This window comes from Myiozetetes cayanensis, unplaced genomic scaffold, assembly GCF_022539395.1.
Source record: "Myiozetetes cayanensis isolate MyiCay16 unplaced genomic scaffold, myiCay2020 scf17, whole genome shotgun sequence".
NCBI classification, from domain to species: Eukaryota; Metazoa; Chordata; class Aves; order Passeriformes; family Tyrannidae; genus Myiozetetes; species Myiozetetes cayanensis.
In genome coordinates, this window is record NW_026087378.1 from 12,333,494 (window position 1) to 12,355,126 (window position 21,633).

Consider the following 21,633-nt stretch of genomic DNA (forward strand, 5'->3'; position numbering starts at 1 on the left):
GTAAATGCAAGTGTGTGTGTCTGCCAGTCTACACATACACAGATGTATCCATGTGCACAGGTGATGGAGGGAGAACTCTTTGGAAGCAACAAGATGTTTTTTAAGTAGGCAAATAGTTCAAACACCTGAGGGCTGAATTGTCACAGCCAGATTTCAGAAGAGGTTTTCCTGTTCCTGTGTCTCAGACATGTTCTGCACCCTGGGAGCCAGAGAGCTGCCACCCCTGGGTCACTGGGAATTGTTAGAGCCAGGTCCTGCCAGGACCAGGGAGGGAGTGTTGCCCTTGGAATGCCCCAGGACTCAGCTTGAGTGCTCTCCCCTTCCTCTGCCACCCCCCAGCTAATACCAATTGGCCTAATAAAATGTATTTTTATCTCCACAGATCTGGCTTACTTGTACCCCTAGGCCATCAGGCCTGCAAAGATTGTCTGCTAGCACAGAAATCTATTTTAATTGTAAAATGGTGACAGAATTTCCCCATCATTCCAAGATTTTCTTCCTTTCTTTCCTCTCTCCCTTGTTGTATCAGCCTCTACACTTGTACAGACCTTTTCAGCACAGGGTAAAGGTTTGTTTTGGTCCCTGCCTGCTCTTTTTGATATAGCTGAGTACTTGGAAGACAGTTTTCTTAATGTTTTCCAATTGGCTCTTTAATTATGACACTATTTGCAAGCTAAAAAATCCCTATAAAAATCACTTGTATTTGCTAAAGATGTGGGAAATGGAGGGGCTTTCAGTCCTTGAGAATGGGCTCCTGCCAGCTCACGGTAGTGGCTAAAGAAATTTTTTAAGGGGTTGGGATTTTTGGATTGTGGATTCTACACAGAGTCCAGTAGCTGGCTCTTTGACTCATGTTGCTGACATGCAGAAGCTGATGCATGGTTTGGCTCCTGGAAGTCTCCAATAACTGGGAAAACATCTGGGCTGGCTCTTTCCATGGGTAGTGTGCAGGGAGGGGATATTCCAGGCATTTACCCTTCTACTCCACAGAGTTGGAAATTTACTTCTCCCAAGTTTGGGACCACTCCTACAGCCAGGCAGGTGCCAGCTGCTGCCTCAGCTCCAAATCAAGCTGTGTGGGTAAAAATGCTTTGGTCCATCCCACCCTGGCAGCAGGATCCTGGCTCCTGGGGGAGCAGCAGCTGCTCGGGGTCTGCAGTGGGCACAGCTCGTGGAGGGAGGGCACAGCACTAGTGGTAACTGATGTTGCCTTTAAATAGAGATGTTGCTGTCTTGGGTTAAGTTTTTCCCCCCCTTCTCATAAAATTAGGAGTCAGCCAACAGAAGGTGCCAGAATCTGATTTTTTTTTTTTAAATGCTGATATTTTTAGAGTAGGCACAGCAGGGAAGCATCAGTGTTTGCCTAACTCAGGAGTGGTCTCCAGTTTAGTGCACATTTGCCTCACCTTCCTTTAGACTTGTTCAGTGTCATCTTGTCCAGATGGGCTGTCCCAGCCCTGTGACCTGTTCTGGAGCTCAGCCTTAGTGCAGAAGAGGTTAATGAAAATCCTGTTTGTCGGCTAAACATTTGCTTTATCCTCCTTCCACAGTCATTTGCAATTAAAAAGATCTCACAACAACCCAGTTTCTACTTTAAAGGCCCCATAGCCGAAGTTAAATTGCTTGTTTGCCTATTTATTTTAACTTTAAAATGCTTTAAGGCTCTGCAGTAGTTATTCTCCCCAGCATTTGCTTGGGTTTGATTACACGGCTCCCCTGTCGTGTTACTTAAATCCTCATCGAAGTGTCCTGAATTCCAAACAGTTCAGCAGGGGCTTTGCTGGCACAGGAAATGAGGCTGGTGCTTTACTGCTCTTTAAAAGTGTATAGTCCAGCCCAAGAGGAAGAAACCCCTTTCTGCTCTGCCTCTTCTTCGAGGGGAGGATGTGTCAGCCAGGACCTCCTGCAAACACCTTTGCCAGCAACCACAGGGGGCCTAGAGATGGTGCCCTCGGTTCTGGTTGATTTAGTCAAATTAGTGACCTTGGACCAAGCAAAATGGTTCCTTGGGAAGTGGTGGGAGGGATGGAAAGAAAGAAAAAATTATCTGTGCAAATTGGCCTGACCGGTTGGTGACCCCGGAGGGAAGCTGAGACCAAGAGCACTTGCCCAGTGTGCTGGGACGAAGGGCCAGTGATGCTTTTTTGGGGGAAAAAAAGAAAGGGTCTGTGGGAAAGGGCTCTGCTCAGCCCCTTGGGCAGTGAGAGCACTTGGGGGATGCTGTCTGGAGATCTGAGTTGCGGATCAGAATTTAATTCTGCCCCTGCGGGGAAACTCCACTGCAGCAATCCAGATCCTGCTGTGCGGCATCTGAGACTGCACCAGCCCCTCTTCCCTGCCTTGCTGGGTGTTCAGAGAGCCTTTCCCACTCCTGATGACATTTTTAGGCCTTTCCTCTGCGAGTGAGGCTCATGGTTACATAAGCACATGCATATTCATGCTGGAGCCCACATAGGACGCTTCTGCCTGTGCATCGCAGGGCTCTGCTGGCGCCTGCCCATGGGCTGTTTGTGAGCACCTCGTCACGGGGCCCGGCTCTGGATGCTTATCTCAACCAGTTGGATCTGGAAGTACAACTAGAATTTGGTTCAGACCAGAAGCCCAGTGTGCTCTTGTTTCCCAGCTGGAGTATTTTTAGCAGCGGAGTGCAGGCGGTGCAGAGCCCCCATGGCTGCAGGCAGGGCTTGTCCTGGCTGCGTGGGGAACTTGTCCTCGAGCCTGCTTGGCTTCTGGGGTGGAACTGGTGCAGTGATTAAATATGAGTGCAGTGACTTACTGTGTGGCCAGGCTCCTTGGGGAGAGAGATCTCTGTTATCGGGAGTAATTGTTGTGGCTGATTTCATGAATAATGTCCAGTGCAAATGTCAGCAGGCTCATTAAGTTTCCTGGCTGCCTTCCAGCCCTAATGTCCAAGAGGTATATGATTGCCCTGGACATGTACTTAGCTTTGGGAGTGATACAGCACATCTAGATGGGAAGTTGCTTGTTAACATGCATGGTCAGCTCAGCTCTTTGCTACAGTGGTGCTTGTGCTCTGTGCATAGTCACGACTCTTTGATCTGTTTGATAGAGATCTTGCACCTCCTTCCTTCCATGCTGTAAAATCACAATGCTTCTGATTTTGGGTAGGTGACTGTGCAAGCCAGTTCTCCCTTCCCCCTTTAATTGTAGTTTGTCTGTGTAGGTGTTCGAAGCAGTTATCTCTTGGATAAATTACGAGAAGGAATCTCGCTTGGAGCACATGGCTAAACTGATGGAGCATGTTCGCCTGCCCCTTTTGCCCAGAGATTACCTGGTACAGGTCAGTCTGCAAAGAAATCATTAGAAATTGCACTTAAGCTGCTGGTAGCTCCTTAATCAGTGGCTTGGCTGTTTTGTGCCTGAGATGGGTAATTTGGGGTGTTGCTGAGTCCATAAACAGAGGAATAAAAGCAAAAACTGGGTGGACTCTGAAATCAATGCTCTCAGTCAGAAACCTTCTTGTAAGTGCTTCTGGGGGAAGCATTGAGCAGTTCTTCCTAAGCTAATTCCTGGGATCTGGGTCTTGATGATGAGCTGAGAATCCCCGAAGAAGGGGTTGTCATGTGGGCTCTTTGACTACCATTCTTTTATCATGTGCCTAAAAAAAATCAATACAGTTGGCATAAGATTGGCATTCACAAGATGAACCCATCATGTGCTTTTTTCTTTATCTCTCAGCTGTATCTTCTGATGGAATAAAAAATGCTGCCTCTCCTTAAAAATTCTGACTCACATACAAGAAATTGCTTATTTTGTGCCCAGCTCTCCTCTGCTGAGTTAAGAGTCTGGCAGAGGGTGATAAAATACTTTCTCTCTTTATGAGTGGTCTTGGAAAAAAGTGAGAAGCTTGGATGTTTTTCTTTGGGAAGAGCTGTCAGTCTATGTTTGTTTTCTGTTTTTTTTTTCTTTTTTTTTTAAATGTTGGTGCTTTGGAAGGGAAGTTCCAGGTTTCATGTTCTTTCCACAAAGCTCCTTGTGACCTGTGCCACCAGGTACTGGAGTTTAAATGACCTTTCGTGCGTGTGCTTTTTCTCAGACAGTCGAAGAAGAAGCTTTAATCAAGAATAACAACACCTGTAAAGACTTCCTTATCGAGGCCATGAAATATCATTTGCTTCCTCTGGATCAAAGGCAACTGATAAAGAATCCCAGAACAAAGCCCAGGACTCCTGTGAGCTTGCCAAAGGTAAGCAGAGCTCGTTGCTTCGTGTCACCTCCCTCGGCTTTATGGGTGGCATTTCCTGTCTTTGGCTTGCCGTGCTACATCTTACTAACTCCATGACTGGGCTTTGAAGTGTTTTACTCCCTCTTCTGGCATTGCCTGTGCCCAGCAAGGACACATAATTAAGTTGGCTGAACTTAGTTGGCTCGTTATGGGAGGCAGTGTCTCTGCTGTCGAAGCATTTTGTCAGCCACAGGCGGTTTTGGGACTCGCTGACCCACGGAGAGGCTGCAGGGCTGGGAGGGCTGGCTGAGGTGTGGTGGAGCCCTGCTGAGGAGGGTCACAGTAGGTGTCTTTTTGTTTCCTGTATCCATAGTCAGAAGCCAGGAAATCAGGAAACAACAGCACCCAGCCCTGTGGGGCAGGAAGTCTGAAGCGAATTTCAATAGACTCAAAGCAGCAACTGAATAAATAATCCGTGTTGCTCCCCCTGTTTATCCTGCAGGCGTGTGATGCTCTGGCCACCACTTTATTAGTGAAGAAGAAAAAAACAACCACAGAAACTATTCTCCCTGTGCCCCAGAGATAAACACAATTTGGCACAATGTCTCTCGACAGACTGTCACTGGAGTTGTTCATAAGCATTTTGGAGATTCTAAGACATCAGAATCACACTGTGTGATTTTTCTAAGCACAAATGGTGTGGGGGCTGGTCTGTGGGATGGTGTATGGGATCTGTGCTGTTTGTGATGTTTAGATGTTGGACTGTCCATTGAGAAATTGTGGTCCTGCTGCATGAGTCAGCGTGTTGTGTCCTTTCTGCTATCACTGAGATGAAGTTGGTAGAAGGTAGCTTTGGGGCTGTCACGAAGGGCTGACATGTCCCTTGTTCAAGGGACATTAAAGTAGTGAGGCATAAAAGGAACAGCAAACCAGTGAGTTCAGAGGATCTCAAACAGCCTCTGTAGTACGACCCGTGAGCACAAACCCAAACCTTCTGCAGGTCTCTCCTCCCTTCTTTTGAACTGTGGAGAAAGGGAAGAAGGTGATGATCTTTCAGCAATCCTTTTACTGAGAAACTTTCATCTGGCCTGTTGGTCCTGCTGATGAGGGATTATCGTCTGCCGCCAAATCTCTTAATTCTGTAATCGTGTGAAGCTCTGCAGCTTTCCATGGGAGACTGTTACACAACTGGTAGTCAGGCTGTTAATTTAGACTCAATTTGCTTTCTAATGTCACGTTCTTATCTTTGTAGATCAAACAGGTTACTATTTTCATACTCTCCAAATTCTTGAAATTGCTGTCCAGCTCTCTGCTTTTAAAGGAACCGTGCTTGGAGTTGAGCTCCTTACCCAAGTGACCTCAAGTGACGATCTTATCCCATCAGCTACTGCCAGCTGCCTTGCAGAGGCTAAAGCCAGTTTCCCATCTCCTGGGGCCTGAACCCATGGGAGGTTTGTCTTCTGGCAGCACACATGGCAGGTTTGGGAAGAACCACACTGCATGCTGTCCAGGTCTTCTGGCCTTCTCACTTTTTCACCAGTGTCCACCACTTGCTGTTGCTGGGGGTGGAGTCTGGGGCTGGATGAACCCTTAGCCTGACTCAGCAGAGTAGTTCTTGCACTCCTGAGATTGCCCTTGATCACCTTCACGCATCTCTTCCCTGTCTGGAAGGAATTTAGGGTTTAATTCCTGAATTTGCATCAGTACCTGTGGCAGACAAAAGCCTTAATGAAGCTGACAAATCACTTCCTTCAGCAGCTGAGCACCCCAGGTGGCGATTTCCCTGAGTGTCACCTCCCCACAGGTGGCAACACAGCTGTCAGGTTTTATTTGCTAAGTGGCAGTGATTATTTTTAGCACCACCATGGAGATAATGACTAAACAGTGGGCTGGCAGTGGAAATTCTGCTGGAATCTTCTTCACTTAAAAGTACTTTTACAGTGGGTCTTTCCTGTGCTGTGGTGCCAAAAGGGTTTTGTGTTTCAAGGGGAAATTGGGCAGGTTGCCCACCTTGGACACGGTGAGGAAGGGTAAATGGGGCAGCCATATTTAACATGCATTAAATTGGAGATAAATTGTTCCCCCTTGAAATAGAATTGACTGACATAAGTGCTACCACAGAGGCATCTACTTGGCCTGCCCCATGTATTCTGGCAGCTGCTCTTGACCAGGTTGTGGTGATGGTTTCTCTGCAGGGAGCAGCTGCTCAGGGTTGTCTGAGGTTTTCCAGCTCTTGTCTTCCCTCCCCAGGTGATGATCGTGGTGGGTGGGCAAGCCCCCAAAGCCATTCGCAGTGTGGAGTGCTATGATTTCGAGGAGGAGCGCTGGGACCAGGTCGCTGAGCTTCCCTCACGGAGATGCAGAGCAGGTAACGGGACCTTTTGCTGCCACCTTCGTTGTTTTCCTAATGCAGCTCTTCAGCACTGGATGGATGGCCTCAGAGCCATCCCTTCAGCCTTCCTTTGTGCCCCTGGCCTCAAACAGCTCTTTCTTTTTGCCGTTTCTTTCCCTACAGATGTTTTCCCCTTCTCGTTCAGGTGAATGAGCACCTCTTAGAGGGCTTGTTCCTGCCTGCCCACCTTCCATAGCCACTGTCTCCCCTTCACCATTTCTCTTTCCTGGCTGCTCCTCCATCAGTGTTTCCTCTCCTCCTCCTCCCATCCCACTGGCTTGGCAGCCCACAGGGATCCAGTTTGCCTTGCTGGTATCCCAGTGGAGATCAAAGGAGCTGAGTCAGTCCCTCTTGGTGCCGAGGAGTGGGTGATGGGGAGCAGATCTTTAAGTTGGGAGCGTTCCTCTGAAAACATCTGAGCGAGTGAGTGGATCACCATTTGGTGTTCCCTCTGGCTCACAGAATTACTCAGTCAGGTGTGAAATCCATCTGTGCCTTCTGCTGCCGTGGTTTTATCTGCGTTTCACCCCCCTGTATGACACGTGCGTTTTATCACGCTCGGCTTCGACGCTCTTAACCCGCGGAAGACGCCGAAGCCGTGCCCACGTTCCCGGCTGCGTTCCACACCCCGGCGGGCGTCTGCTCCCAAAACTGCTTGTGAAACCGCTGTAAAACCTCCCTCCTCTCTTACCAGGGGTGGTGTTCATGGCTGGCAACGTTTATGCCGTCGGGGGCTTCAACGGGTCCCTGCGGGTGCGGACGGTGGACGTGTACGACGGCGTGAAGGACCAGTGGACATCCATAGCCAGCATGCAGGAGAGACGGAGCACCCTGGGGGCAGCAGTGCTCAATGACCTCCTGTACGCCGTGGGCGGCTTTGATGGCAGCACTGGTAGGTTGGCTGAGCGAAAACCAGGCAGTGCCTGACCTGAAAAAACCAAAAACAAACGTTTGCAGAGGCCCCGCAAAGATTGCAGAGCTTTAGTGAGGTTCCTGTCGCAGAAATGGGGTTTGCTGCGTGTTGTAACTGACCACGTGCATGTTCTGAGCCATCAGCAGTGGCAGAGAATTTCACTCTAGTTGTTTTCTTTAGTGGTACAGTTCTTTCAGTCTCATTCTCTGTATGAATACGCTTTTTCCAGACTGAAGAGGGATTTTTTTTTCCTTGTTTCAGTTAAATTTTTCATAGCGACATGAATAAAACACCAGCAAGGCATGTTACAGGGTGTGCACGCCTGGGATTTGTCTTGGCATTACTGCATGTTTAGATTCACACCTCTGCCTCTGCTGTACAGCTTTGCCACTTGGTTAAGCCCTGAGCTACTTCAGCTGGTGATGAATATGGTGCAGCAGGGTCTGGGGGAATTTTTAAACCCTTACATGGATGTTTTGTGATGCTTGAAAGAATATGGGGCTTTTGGGGCTTGGAATCTGGACTCTGCTCTACCTCAGTGTCTCCAGCACATCAGAGAGGCAGAAGTCCCAGGGCAGGAGTGATGGGGTAACATTTTTCCAGCTGCTGAAGCTGAAGGAGTGGCATTGACATGCTGGTCCCAGCCTGGAAGGCAAGGGATTAGGAAATGGGATTGCAGGAGCGTGGCGGGAATTACGGGCTTGGGAGGAGGCGGAAGGCAGATGAAAGTGCAACACCAATCTTTTTTTCTTCTCTTTTTTTTTAATTAGAAAACCTGTGTATCCCCTTTTTAACTAGGTCTGGCATCAGTTGAGGCCTATAGCTATAAAACCAATGAGTGGTTTTTTGTGGCTCCCATGAACACAAGAAGAAGCAGTGTTGGAGTTGGAGTTGTGGAGGGTAAGAAAATCAGCAGCCATTTCCATCAAGCAAACGTTCCTGTGCCAAACAGAAGCCTGAATGGTTAAGTGCAGTAGGAGGGAACTCCAAGAACTCGACTAGTTGGGAAAGATTGATTTTATATGATGTAGTTGCTGCAGCTTTTTCCATTCTCCTCTTTATCTTGGTGAAAAATCATGTGTAGCTTTCCAAGAGCCTCAGACCAGCCCATGCCTCCTGTGAATGCCATTAGGTGTGGGCAGGTTTCTGGGAACCTTCTTCTTCCTGGGCTGCCTGTGGCTGGTGAGAGCCGGTGCTGCCGTGCAGTGGCTGCCGTCGCTCCCGGCAGACGCCGCCTGGATGGAATTCCCATCACGGAAAGTCTGCTCAGAAACAGGAACACAGTTTGTCCCACAGCCCCAAGCTGGTGGGTTGGCAGGAATACTAAAAACCTGTATTTGTTGACATCAGGCAGGGCACGCTCTGCTCTGGCTCTTAAGTGAGCAGGGACTGGCAGCAGCACAGGCTGGCGCTGCTGCACGGAGGGTGCCTGGGAGGAGGGTGGCAGCTGCTGGCACCTCTGTGTCAGCACCACACTCCAGGGAGCTGGAACTGAGCAGCTTGGTTTGGATCCAGGAGAACGAAATTTCTTCCTTTACAAAATCTGTTCTGAAGCCAGCGTAAGGTTTTATTTCACCTCGCCTTCAGCAGGTTGTAGCAGTTTCCAATCAGTGCAGTGCAGAGCAGCCACTGGCACAAGCCCTGTTACAAACCATGCTTTGCAGTGGTTTGGTTTGACCAGTTTGTGTCATACAATACATGGGAATGTGTTTGTGAACATGGGAAATACATGGAATGTATTTGACTTTTACGAACATGAAATGCGTTTATGAACATGAAATGTGTTTAAGTGGGAAGAGAGAAGGAGATAAAGTCAGAATAAATAGTGGTGTTAACTTAAATTTGCGTATTTAAGAACCATCTCCTTCAAAATTGGCCCATGTTTGAGAAGTGCTGGGCTGCTGGGATTTGCTAAAGGGGTTTGAATGCAGAACAAATATTAAGTATGGACCTGAGAGATTAATTTCTACAGGCAGATTTTCGACTGGAGACTTCAGAAATCCTTTTTCTTTACTTTGTTTGAAAGTGCAAATAAGTCTTGCACATGTAGAAGTCCATAATTAAAAAAAAAAAAAGAGGGCATGTGACTGGGACAAGAGCTGATCATACTGGTGTAGGGAACAAGCTGCAGCCTTCAGTTAATCCACAGGGCTTGTCTGAATGTGGCAAAAATTGACCTGATTTCTGTGGACAATGAAAATACCTAAGAACTGATGCCAGCCAGGGAACTTGATCTTGCCTTGCTTGGTCTGGCACTCTTGCCTGATTCATTGACTAACACCAGGTGGGTTGGACCAACAGCACAAATATGTTTACTGAGACAGGAAGATGCAGAAGGAGGCCATGAGTGAACCTGAGGGAGAAAAAAAAGAGTCAGCTTATTCTTGGAGCCTTGCAAACCTCCAGAAACAGGAGAATGCAAAAGCTGTTGGAGGGAGTCTTGTGCATGCAAAGAGTTGCACAGCTCCTTTGTGGCCAGGCTCTGCTGTTATGGATTGAAAGTTGGTCTTATTTCTGGGTTTTGTTCAGGTTAGAATTTTTCTACATATCTGTTGAGCTTTATTAATGGTTGTTGGTTGTAGCATCTAAGAGACCTGGACTTGATCCAGAATGCCTTTGTGCTGGCTGTTTCAGTAAGGAGAATTCCTCTCTGCCCAGAGAGTTCACTGCCTAAATGCAGAACAGGCTGATAGATGATACAGGGAGACAAGGACAGAGTATCAGTCAGGCCCAGGAACAGAGGACAAGGTGGAGCATCAGCCTTGTTTCATGTGGGATGCAGTCCCAGGATATCTGATTGTGCTCCTCTGGTCTCAGAAAGTCTCTGTTACTTATCTTTCCCTGAGGTGAGGTAGGGAGAGTTGGACTCTCTGTGCTGTGAGGGTGTCCTGGGGCATCTGCTGTGTTGTCATCACCTGGCATGAGTGAGCAGGCTGGCCTCAGCTCTGCTGGCAGCATTGCTGGGTTTTGATTTGGCCCAAGTTCTCCAAAATCAGGTCTAGGTTTCCTTGCTGGTATTACATTATTATAGGAGCCTATTGCCTATTTGTTGCTCATGTGACACTGTAATTAATGTGCAGTGCTGGCTGTTGACAGCACACCTTGCCTTGTGGCACCTGAACAGGAGGAAACGCTCCATCAGCAGAACACACTTTGGTGCTGCCTCTTCTCCTGGGCCAACAAGTAATTTGGAAAACCCTCTGGGCTGTTTGCTTCCTAATTGAGCTGCTGTGCTGTGCCCTTGTCTTAGCTGACAGCTTTACCAGCTTCACAAACAGCCACACCGGTCTGGGAGTCCACTCTGAATTGTCCCCAGACATCCCAGCGGGTTCAGGCACCTCTCTCAGGGCCTCCCCCAGGCAGGAGCCTCACCTGGGGCTGTCAGCTGTGATGGTAGCACAAGCCAGTGGTGGCCAGGATGCCAATGCCCCTGTGTGTGTGTGTTCCAGGGAAGCTCTATGCCGTGGGGGGCTACGATGGAGCGTCCCGTCAGTGCCTTAGTACCGTGGAGCAGTACAACCCCGCCACCAACGAATGGACCTACGTGGCTGACATGAGCACTCGGCGCAGCGGGGCAGGTACTGGCTCCCAGATGTGTCCTGAGTGCCTGGTTCTCCTCTGCTCGTGGAAGGGAAGTCAAAAATGCAGCTGCGCTGGCAAGTGCAGCCTGTTATTTGCCCCCCTTCCCACGGGGCGGGGGGGTAAAACCATAATTGCTTGGAAGCTCTCAGCAGCTCTCCTGATTTCGACAAAATCTGCCAAATTGTGAGTGATTTCTGGATTAATGAAATAATGCTCAGTGTCTCTAAGTGGCCCTGCTGACAGATGTGTCTCACTTGTAAGCAAAGAGCTCCCTCTCCAAATCACCAGCTGCAGGGTCAGCTGAGCACGGGAGAGCCAAGCTACACCTCCCCCTCTGCTATCACTGGGGGCTGTCAGATGGATTTTCATTTTGGATTTTCCTGTAAGCATCCAGGGGGTGCTTTGCAGACCTCTGCATCACCAGGTGATGTGCAGACCAAAATTCATCTCAGATTGCCCCTGCTGAGCTAATTTTTAGTGCGTTTTTTGTTGGAAAGAGCTGATCTGGAGGATTAGAGGAAAAGATGTTATAAAAGGATTATATTCGAGTCTCGATGGTTTCTAGCTTACTACGTGATGTTAGGCTAGGTGGGGACTTTTCTTTGTGACTGTTCCTCTCTGAAAGGGGTGAGAGCTCTTGTCCATTGCATTTCAAATCAACCTCGGGGGAAAGGGAGTTTGTCACTATTGGTCCTATTGCTCCGTGTGTGCTCCCTGTTGTTAAGCTGTGCAGGTACCCAGAGGCAGGCGCGGTGCTGCAGCACGATCTGCTGCTCAGCTCCATAAACCACACCGTGCTCGGCGCTGCCGGCACTGCCGTGCCCGTGCTGACATCTAGTGGGGACCAGGACAGGTGTCCCCAGCTCCCTGGGGTGGCCCCAGTCCAGGCTGTGGGGGTGTGCAGGCACTGTCTGGGTTTAGTAGAATCACAGAATCACTGACAGGTTTTCGACTTGGTCTCCGTGCAAGGGTCTGTTCTGTCCTGTGCAGCACAGGGAAAGGAGAGGATGGGAGCACCACCTGGGCTCAGCAGCTCCTGTGCCACCAGAACATCTCCTGGTGGTGTATCCTGTGCCAAAAATATGTGTACAAACCACAGCAGCTGCCATGCTCCAGCTGCAGGGTGGGGAAGGAAACAATCAGAGCATTACTGCTCCCCCCTCCCCCCAAAACAGGCCAGAATGTAACTGAGACCAACTGATGAATTAAAGCTCCACCAGCCACGCCAGCCTTGGGGGACAGGCATGCTGTCCCAGGTCTATCATCATCACCTCTCCTTCTCCAGACTCTCCTAACTCGCTGCTGCTGGGTTTGGTTTTGACCAGACATCTCGCTCTGTTCCAAGAGGTGCTGAAATCCCAGCATGGCATTGGGATTCATGGTTCACCTGTGGCAAACACATAATTAATCTCTAACTGCCATAAATATCCACCTTACTGGGCCAAAGCCTTGGTCTGGTTGAGATAATCCAACATGCACCACTTGGGAAGGGCAGAAAAAGTCCCAACATAAATCCTGGCTCCTGAGCTGTGCAAGGTGTCTCCCAGTTCACTGGAAAATGGGAAGTCTCTTAAGTGGTGAGTAAAGCTTGCTGCATCTGAGCCCAGCAGCCTGGGTTAGCAGCACCTTGGCATTTGACTATATTCAGCTCTTTTATTTTATACTTCTAAGAAATAATTTAATTAGTAAACTAATTTAAGCAAGTAAGAGAGTAAAAGACTCAGAAACACTCTAAAAGCTTCTCCACCTAAAACTGCCTCCCTGTGCAGTGAGACAGGCAGGGCACACACAGACAGGATGTTCCTGCCAGGAGGGGGAAAGAGAGAATCCCGAGCTGGTCCAGCAAACCCTGGAAGCGTTCAAAAAACGAGCAGATGTGGCACCTGGGGACATGGTTTAGAAGGGGACACTGCAGTGCTGGGTTAATGGTTGGACTCGATGATCTTACAGGTCTTTTCCACTCTAAATGCTGACGCTGGGCTCTCTTGGCAGGTGTGGGTGTTCTCAGCGGGCTCCTCTACGCCACCGGCGGCCACGACGGCCCCCTGGTCAGGAAGAGTGTGGAAGTCTATGACCCAGGCACAAACACCTGGAAGCAAGTAGCAGACATGAACATGTGCAGGAGGAATGCAGGTAACCACGACACGCCTTCCTGCGGTGTTTGGTTCAGTTGCCTGTGAGGTTTTTAACGCAGTGAATGTGCTGGCGCTGTGAGTGACTGATGCTGTGAGTGAAAAAAGTGGAAGACGGAGCATCTGCTTGGGAATGGATCGGAATGTGGCGGGAGATGTTCTGTGGGGGGTGAGTTAGCCCTTGTCTGACCCCCTGTGCTCTGCTTTGAGGTGTGTGTGCGGTGAATGGTCTGCTCTACGTGGTGGGAGGCGACGACGGCTCCTGCAATTTGGCCTCGGTGGAATATTACAACCCCAGCACGGACAAGTGGACGTTGCTGCCGACCAGCATGAGCACAGGGAGGAGTTATGCGGGTAAGCAGCCGGTGGGAGCGCTGGCAACAGCTGGGCTCGTGCATAAATTTGAGGGCTGTGCCTCCTGAAGCTTTAATCATACTTTTTTTGTGTGTTTTATGTTGTTTTCAGTAGGAATAGTTGACACCTCTATCTGCTGGCCCGTTGCTGGTCTTTGGCTTTGTGGGGTGATCTGAGCCAGCCGGCAGCCCAAGAGCTGCTCCTGCAGTAACTGTGTCTGTCTGTCTGTCCTTACAACAGGTGTGGCAGTGATTCACAAACCCTTGTGACACACAGTCAAGCCAATGTGAGGAGCAGAAGTGAAGTGGATCCAGCTAGGTGGTGTTGGGAAGATGACTGACCTCTGACTTGACCCATCTCATCGCCGTCAACGTCTTAGCATGACAAGCGATACGTTCCAAGCATCATCCACTCTGTGGTGGATTGCATAGCCGAGTGAAAAGCCCTCTGGGGGACACGTTCCATGCTAGACACGAGGTGTTGCTTGTTTTCTGTGGTGCAATCAACCGTTCTTCTCAGTGGCGTGTCCTGAGATAAACACTGTGCTTGGACTGCAGGCACGGAATTACCTGTGTGAAACAAAACTGCTACGTTTGGGCGTGTGAGTGAAAATGAACACTCCTGGATTTCCTCACTACTGATGCTCCGTGCACACTGTTGGCTGAACTGCTTACTCGCTGTGCCTGGAGGGTGGACTTCACTACTGGCAGTGGAAGCCTCTTGAGTTCCAACTGAGAAAAACAGTCAGCAGAAATGGACTGGAACAGGGTGCTCTGGCTCGAGCGTGACGCTGTCTCAGTCATACGTTTGTACATGCCACTGGACTGCTGTATGTACCCCTGAAATGCTTGTCCTACGGTGGAAATAAATACCATGTGATTTTTCTACTTGCCATGAATGCTGTGTGCTGTACCTGGTGGGACCTGCTGGGCAGTGCCTTCCCCCGGGGCTGCAGTCTCAGCCCCTGAGCCACACAAAACCTCCCAGCCCCACAAAACACGTGCTGCTCCCACGGGGTTTGTTGCTCCTGTGAAACAAATGTTGCTTGAAGAGAAAGTATTCCCAACCCAAGCATTTCAGCTGTGCTGAAATCCCCAGTTCTAGCTCTGTCCAGCATCTCAATGCCATTTCATAATAGAGCATTTAGATATTAAAAAAATACCTTATGGTGCCATTATTGTAGAGACATTCCATACAGAGAGAACCCTCTGTCACCCAAGCAGGGATTAATGAGCCAAGTAAAATACCTGCAGTGTTTTAATGCTTCCAGAGCATGGAGATTAACTAATCACTGTCACTGTAATTGCTATTTTAATCTTGCCCTTACTGAAGGCATTCCTCTATTAGTATGAAGAACTCATAAGGTTATTCAAAACAGACAAATGTAGCTCCAGCTGTAGGAGAGCTGTCTTGCTTATATACCAAATTCTTCAAAGTTTTCCATTTAAGAAGATGTTTGACTTCAAAATGCTTTGTTGTGTCTCCTTGTGAGCTCTGGCATGGGGTGGGCTCCCAGAAGCTTCCCAGCTAAAGGGAACTAGTGAAGAAAAATATTTTCTCTAGTTTATTTGTTGTTGGTTTTTTTGGTTTGTTTGGTTGGTTGATTGGGCTTTTTTTATTTTGTTGGTTTCTGTTTGTTTGTTTCTCTCCTGTAGATCAGCTGAGGCTTTTTGTTGTGGGCAGCTGGCCAGTGTTTTTCTGTTGGTTTTCTGCCTCCATAGATCTGTTATCAGAAAGACTCCCCGTGACCTTCGACAGTAGAAAAGAAAAATACTTAAAAGTTCATTTCAGAGGGATCCACGCTACATCATCTTGTGCAGCTTTGGTAGAGGAGTGGGTTACTTCTGTAAATATGTAGATCTTTGGTCTTTGAGCTGACACAGTCCTTGTAAGATGGGTTCACTGTGGGGGAAACAGCACCTACCTTTGCTGTGTCACCCCCCCAACAGAGGGGCTGGCCTTGCTGGGGAATGTTACGTAGCTCCCCCTCCTCTTTGGGTGCTCTTGTTTCCACAAACAAAGGCAAGCTGTCCAAAGAAAAGGCAGTGTTATTCTTGATGTCTACCCTTCCATTGCATGTCAGCTCAGAAGTCTTGAAAACGATAATTTACAAAAAAAATTAAATTATTAATTTCTCTAATACCCTTTAAACATTTTGCTTCGGGCTTTGCCATCTGCAGTGGAACGTGCCAAAATAACGGTGTGACATGCTGCTCTTCTCTGAGGTTTGGCTTACTGTCAAAGCCACTGAGGGTGGCAGGAATGTATCCTGGCAGGAATGTATCCCTGAGTGCCACTGCCTGCGGATCAGAGTCCTGAGCTGCATCTTTACAGTGACGTAAGGAAGGTGATGAGGCCCCAGTTTGGACAGACTCAAATTCCCCGGCCCAAAAGGTGGTTCCTTTTGATGCAGCCGGTGGGAATAAAGGATAAAACTGGACAGGTTTTGGTCAGAGGGAGCGTCTCTTGTTAGGCTGAGGTGACTGGACAAGGGTGGACAGATCTGTACAGACATAAAGCTAAATAAACTGCTGTGTAAGCTGCTGCAGAGTCCCACCACAGCTCAGCAGCTGGGAACAGTCCCCAGCCAACCTTCTCACACCTGTGGCTTCCCTGGAGCAAAGGCAAATATTATTCAGGGACTCCTGAGTTTCTGTGGGCTGGAGATAAAAACCAGTAGGTACTGCTGGAGAGGAGCAAGGTTGAAATCTGCTGTGGTTGTCAGATGTGGAAAGTGGATACGCCTGAAGGTGGGATAATTTTATCCCCTGCTGTCCATCTATTCATAAGATATTTTCCTTATGAGGAAAAGAGGTTTTGGTGTTTTTCTGCTATTGTAAAATGGCATTTTTGCCCACTGCTGGCCTAGACCTGTGGCTTGCTGGACAGGGCTAGGACTCCCAGCCTTTGCCAGGGACAAGTGATGCTGTTTCCACCTGCAGCCAGTTCTCCTCGATGGCAAATGACACGTTTCCTTCTCTCCTTCTCAAACAGTTGCAGTGTTATGCAAGTCAAGTGACCTCGTTTTCCAGCTATGCAATACCAGCAACCCTAAAATGTGATGAACCAGCTGTAACCCCCTGCCTCCCCAGCTCCAGACATGCTTTTGGAATTTGTCTTTGGCGTGTGGTTTCGTGTTTGTGTTGTTCATCCTGAGCACCTGAGCCAGACCCTTTACAGATTGCCTTTTTCTAGGACTGAAAAACGTAGCATTAGCGCTAACAAATTTTACTGTAAATATTTTTGTAAGACAGATTTTAAAGAATTTTTTTGGATTGCTTTTTACGGTGGTCAATGACACTTCTGTTAAACTCTGGATCCGATTCGTGCCCCCCAGTGTGGTTTTTGCTGGCTGTGGTGTGGGTGTGACTCTGTACGTTCTCTGCACAAGAAATGCCGTGTTGTAACTGAGATCTGGGATAGCTCCTGTGTTGATTCTAACCTGTGAGAAGGGCAGCACTGGGCTCCACATTAGGAGATAAATTCAAACCCATTACCTCAGCCACCAGTACGCTCTTAGATTATTATTTTGCAACGATTTCAATATTCTGATTTATTTACTTGTGCCACACGTTTGGTTTGGGGGACAAGCTATCACTCGACCATTCTCTTTCTTGGCTCCTGTGTGAGCTGCTTGAAGGTGGAGATGCTCTGCCCAAAACAGCGTGGGCACAACCCCCCAGGCTGCCAAAACCAGCCCAATTGTTGCAGCAGGATTGGTAAAAGCTTTACACACCAAACCTGGGCCGCTTCCTCTCATCAGTCCTTTGTGAATATGAAGGCTTTCCTCAGCTGCTGTCGTCCCCTCTTTTTGGGATCGCCCTGTGCTTGAAGCCCTGTGGGATTTTCTGGCCTTGGGTTTCCCCAAAGGTGGCTTTGCTGTTGCAGAGGGTGCACCCTGGGGATGTGCCCCAAAAACCCCAAGAGCATCCCCCGTGGGTGCACACACCGCTGGGCAGGATAGATTTGCCTCAAGCAATCTGTTGTTTGGGAAAGTTTGAATCAAGTCCATCTTTTCCATTCGTGCCTAATAGACAAATTGGGGGTGATTAAAACCAATTTTCAGTTCGTTCAGTTTACCCAAACACTTCCTTTGTACAGATGTGTGCAGTGTGTAATTACCATGAATACACTTGGCAGCATTTGCTGTGACACCACCACCAAAGCTCAGCACTGCTCTCTGGTTTGCAGTGCTTGGAGGCCAAAACCCTTAATACCCAGCGAGGTGCAATGCCTGTTCACCAAGCTAACACCATGGTTCAACAGCTAGATTAGCCTTTGGGATTGTTACTAATATATTATCAAAGCAGTTTGGTTTAACATCGTGCCCACAAATCACATTCACTTGTTGCTCAAAGCTGCAGTGCTGGGAGTGTGCTAGGCATTACAGTCTGAATATGGGCTAATTCACTTCTTTTTTACATCTACTCTTATCTTGTTTATGGGTTTATAAATTATTTTCCTCTACCGTGACAATAAATAAATATTGAGAATTTTAATTTGTATATTTTATGTATAAGAAGACCCTTAAGAGTAATGAATGATTGTGAAGTAATTTACCTGGGTGTGAAATTTTTTGGTTTTGTAAAACAGACTTTCTTGGTTCAGTAGCTGGCAGTATACCATAATGAGTTGGTAGACTGTTTAACCTTGTTTTTTATAAATTAAAGATATTTTTTTGCATGAGTGTGGAGGACCAAGGACTTTGCAAAGTAATTCTCTTGACAGCTGTCTTGTCCAGTGCGATGAATGACTCAAGAAACATTCATATTTATATTATGAAAGAAAATCACACTGTAGTTCCCCATCATTTAATTTGAATAAAACCTGAACTAATGAAACTTTAAGGGGTCTGTTTTGATTTCATTGGCTTCTGACAGCGAGGAACAATCTCATCACTCCAAGTGACTTTATTTTCCCCCTTTTTAATCACAGCAGATACAAACCCTGGGTTTACTTGGTGCCCTTTGGCCTGGGGTAGTGGTACCCACATGTGCTGATGCTGAGAGGAGATGCTGCCCTGATCCTGTCCCAGACTCTGCTCTGCTCCTTTTCCAAGGGAATTTAAAAGCTGTTTTCCTGCTGAAGTGCAGGAGAAGAGCATTTCTTTTGGGGGTGGGAAAGCCCTTGGTTCAGGGCACAGATGGCAGAAGACAGAGCCTTTTAGGGAATACAATTGGGAAGAGAGAAAACATGAAAAAGGAGAGTTTATCCTCATGGGCTCAATATTTCTTAATAACACCATAAAGTAATACATTAAACAAGTTGCCCAGCTCATTTTGCCTTATGCTTACAATACATCTCACTGAGCTCTCTGGTTTTGCAGAAATGTTCCTTGTGCCTCATCTGTTAACACCAATGTATGACATCAAATTTACCATGTGGGATCCTGAAATTTAATTACCTGATGAGCAGATAATGACATATTGGAGGCTGCTCTATGCAGCTGGAGGACTTCACAATTATTCCTTATTTTACTTCAAAATGACTTTTCTCCCGCACAGGTGGCTCCTTTTTATTCACACTTAAACTGATAAATCTATAAATCTGTGAACCTGCAGCTGAAGAAAAGCCTTTGCAATACAGGGAAAAAAAAAATCTCACTGCCTTGATTTTGCTGCCTGAGTTTTTTTTCTCCCCCCTGCTATTGTTGTTTCTTTTTGTAGCCTACATTTTAACCTTTTGGCATGTGTTCCATCCCAGCTTTCACCCTTGGCAGGACAGGGACCTCATAGTAGTGGCTGCCACTTTGCCTCATTCACCTCAGAAGGGGAAGTATTTGCAATTACAAAAAAATAAAATCTGTTGGATGCTTCTGGAAAAACCTGTGGGAGGGAAAAGACCACTGCAGACACACTGCCATGAACCACCCAGCGTTCCCAAAGCATCCCACAGTTGCTCAGTGACTGATGATATTGCCTCACAGAGTGTTATTCTGCGCTGTAAACAAGCACAGAATCACTTAACTACTTAGTGACATGAAATATTCCAAGAAATTTGCCAAAGTGATTAATGTCAACGTTCTTGTTCAGCAAATGGAATGAGATTTAATTGGCACAGCTGCTGAAGCTCAATGCATCTGATTTGGCCTCGATTTACAGAATATGAGCCTTCTCCTTCTTTCACTGCAGACCTCCACAGCCTCTGCTCAGCATATTGCTCAGTGAATTACAGGTCTTAAATGTTAGAGCATCCTTTTTTTTTCAATCAGTAAATCTTCTAAAAGGGCCCTTTCAGGTATGTACAACACCTGTCCCAAAGGACCTGTTCTTCTTTTCTAACCATAAGTGGTTTAAATATTACTTTTCTATGTATTTCTTATACTTCTTTACATTATCCTCTTTCCACAATGTTGTCTCACCCAGTGGTGAGTTTGTCCCACTGGACAAATGCAGGAATGTAATTTAGTGGTCACAGCACCAAGGCATTTTCTTCTCCTCTGGAGTTCTTAAAATCTCCCTTTATCTCTGACTTTGCAAACACCAAAGGCTGCAGGGTGTGTTTTAGCCTGTGTATGCCGTGGTCCAGTCTCATCCCGTGGACAACCCAAGCAAAAGGGAGGTTTGAAACCCTGGAAGAGAGGGTAGCACGAGCAGGCTTGTCTGAAAGAAGTGGTATGGCTCAAAAATCACTCGAGTGACTGGTTACATAAGCTGTTTTTAATATCTGTATCTCGAATGTAAAACACGCTTCTTTTTTGAAAGCCTGTGTGACACTGAGAATAACCTGGCTTATCTAACACAAAATGAAACCATTGTTTTTATATGCTTTGTTAAAGAATAAAAGAGTGGGAAACCCTCTGGAAGCAAATTACTTAAAGCAGGAGCACCTGCTTGATGACTTAACCTTAATTGGGATCAGTTGGTTCAAGCACAGGTGTTGCTGCCTCGCTTGCATCCATCCCTCCCTTCCTTCCCCAGCCACCCTGTGCAGGGGAGCTTTGGTCATTGTTCTGGATTGTCTCCTGCTTTTTCTCTGCAAGAAGTGCCTTATGCTCCTTGTTGGTCCCAAAAACTTTTCCCACCAGCTGAAAAGAGGGAGCACTTTCTGTGGAAGTTGCCGTGGTGGAAGTCGTGGAAAGTGGCGTTGACTGCGAGGGGGATGAATCAGAGCTGGGACCAGAGGACACCAAACCCCTGCAGGCTGAGCAGAGTGAGGATGGAGCTGCAGGAGAAATGGCAGGTACAAAGTGGTGGGAGCTCTTAGCCCTGTGTCCCAGGGATGGATTGTTGTTTGGATAGGGGTGGGTGCAGCCCCTGTTGTTGGGAAGGACCCTTGTGTGAGGTGTTCTGCGGGTGGTGGTACCTGTGCAAGGTCACAGTGAGGCTGAGTGTTGTTTTCTCCATTGTGCTTCCTCTCTGCATCCCTAATGGTTATGCTGGAAGAACAGAAAGTTCTGGGACCCCTCCCTTGAGTGTAGGGGATGTTTTCCTACAAGGAGATGATGCATTGAGGATACACCACCTTGGTTTAGCCTGTCCTCGGAGCTGGATATTTTCCTCAGTGGCTGTTCTATATTTAACTGGTGCTGGCATTTAACTCACTTGTTTATGGCAAAATATTGCAGCCTCAGGTGCTGACTGAAGGAATGTGGGGCTCCCTGCAGCCCAGGTGCCACTGCTGAGGGATCCAGCTCAGTTCAGGTGGGAGTCCTGGTTTGGCTCCCAGTGGGCTGTCCCAGCATGGATAATCTGTCAGTGCCATCAGCCTGTTTGCTCACACAGGGTTTCTCACTAGTAAATGGTCCTGGATGATAGGTCAAGCAACACCACTCTCTGGTTCCTTTCCAGGATGCCATTTATTATGATTTTTTTTTCCTTTCTGTTTTTGTTTGTTTGTTTGTTGGGTTTGGTTTTTTTTGGTTTTTTTTTTTTTTTTTAATGCTTCAGCACTTTCCCTTTGTCCCCTGTGCGTGCACAGTGCCAGTGACAACCAGCCCTGCAGATGGGGAGCACCCTGTGGTTCCACCTGGGAGTCCCCCATGCTGGTGACAAAGGGGGATTCAGGGACAATGTCCCTGCCCACAAATGTCCCCTGAGCTACAGCAGCAGCTGAGGTGACAAATGTCAGTCCA

General features: G+C 47.7%; 1 protein-coding gene across 2 annotated transcripts in view; it reads left to right on the forward strand.

Moving 5' to 3' along the window:
- The window catches only part of KLHL3 (kelch like family member 3), a 59,236-nt gene extending 40,830 nt beyond the window's left edge, over nucleotides 1–18,406 (forward strand). For both annotated transcript variants that reach the window (XM_050312286.1, XM_050312285.1), the window contains 9 exons: nucleotides 3,185–3,301; nucleotides 4,058–4,207; nucleotides 6,437–6,554; nucleotides 7,273–7,470; nucleotides 8,290–8,391; nucleotides 10,941–11,069; nucleotides 13,066–13,206; nucleotides 13,416–13,559; nucleotides 13,800–18,406. In XM_050312286.1, the coding sequence (XP_050168243.1) occupies nucleotides 3,185–3,301; nucleotides 4,058–4,207; nucleotides 6,437–6,554; nucleotides 7,273–7,470; nucleotides 8,290–8,391; nucleotides 10,941–11,069; nucleotides 13,066–13,206; nucleotides 13,416–13,559; nucleotides 13,800–13,828 (1,128 nt within the window). In that variant the 3' untranslated portion in view covers nucleotides 13,829–18,406. The remainder of the gene's footprint in view (nucleotides 1–3,184; nucleotides 3,302–4,057; nucleotides 4,208–6,436; nucleotides 6,555–7,272; nucleotides 7,471–8,289; nucleotides 8,392–10,940; nucleotides 11,070–13,065; nucleotides 13,207–13,415; nucleotides 13,560–13,799) is intronic.
- The last annotated feature ends 3,227 nt before the right edge of the window (nucleotides 18,407–21,633 follow it).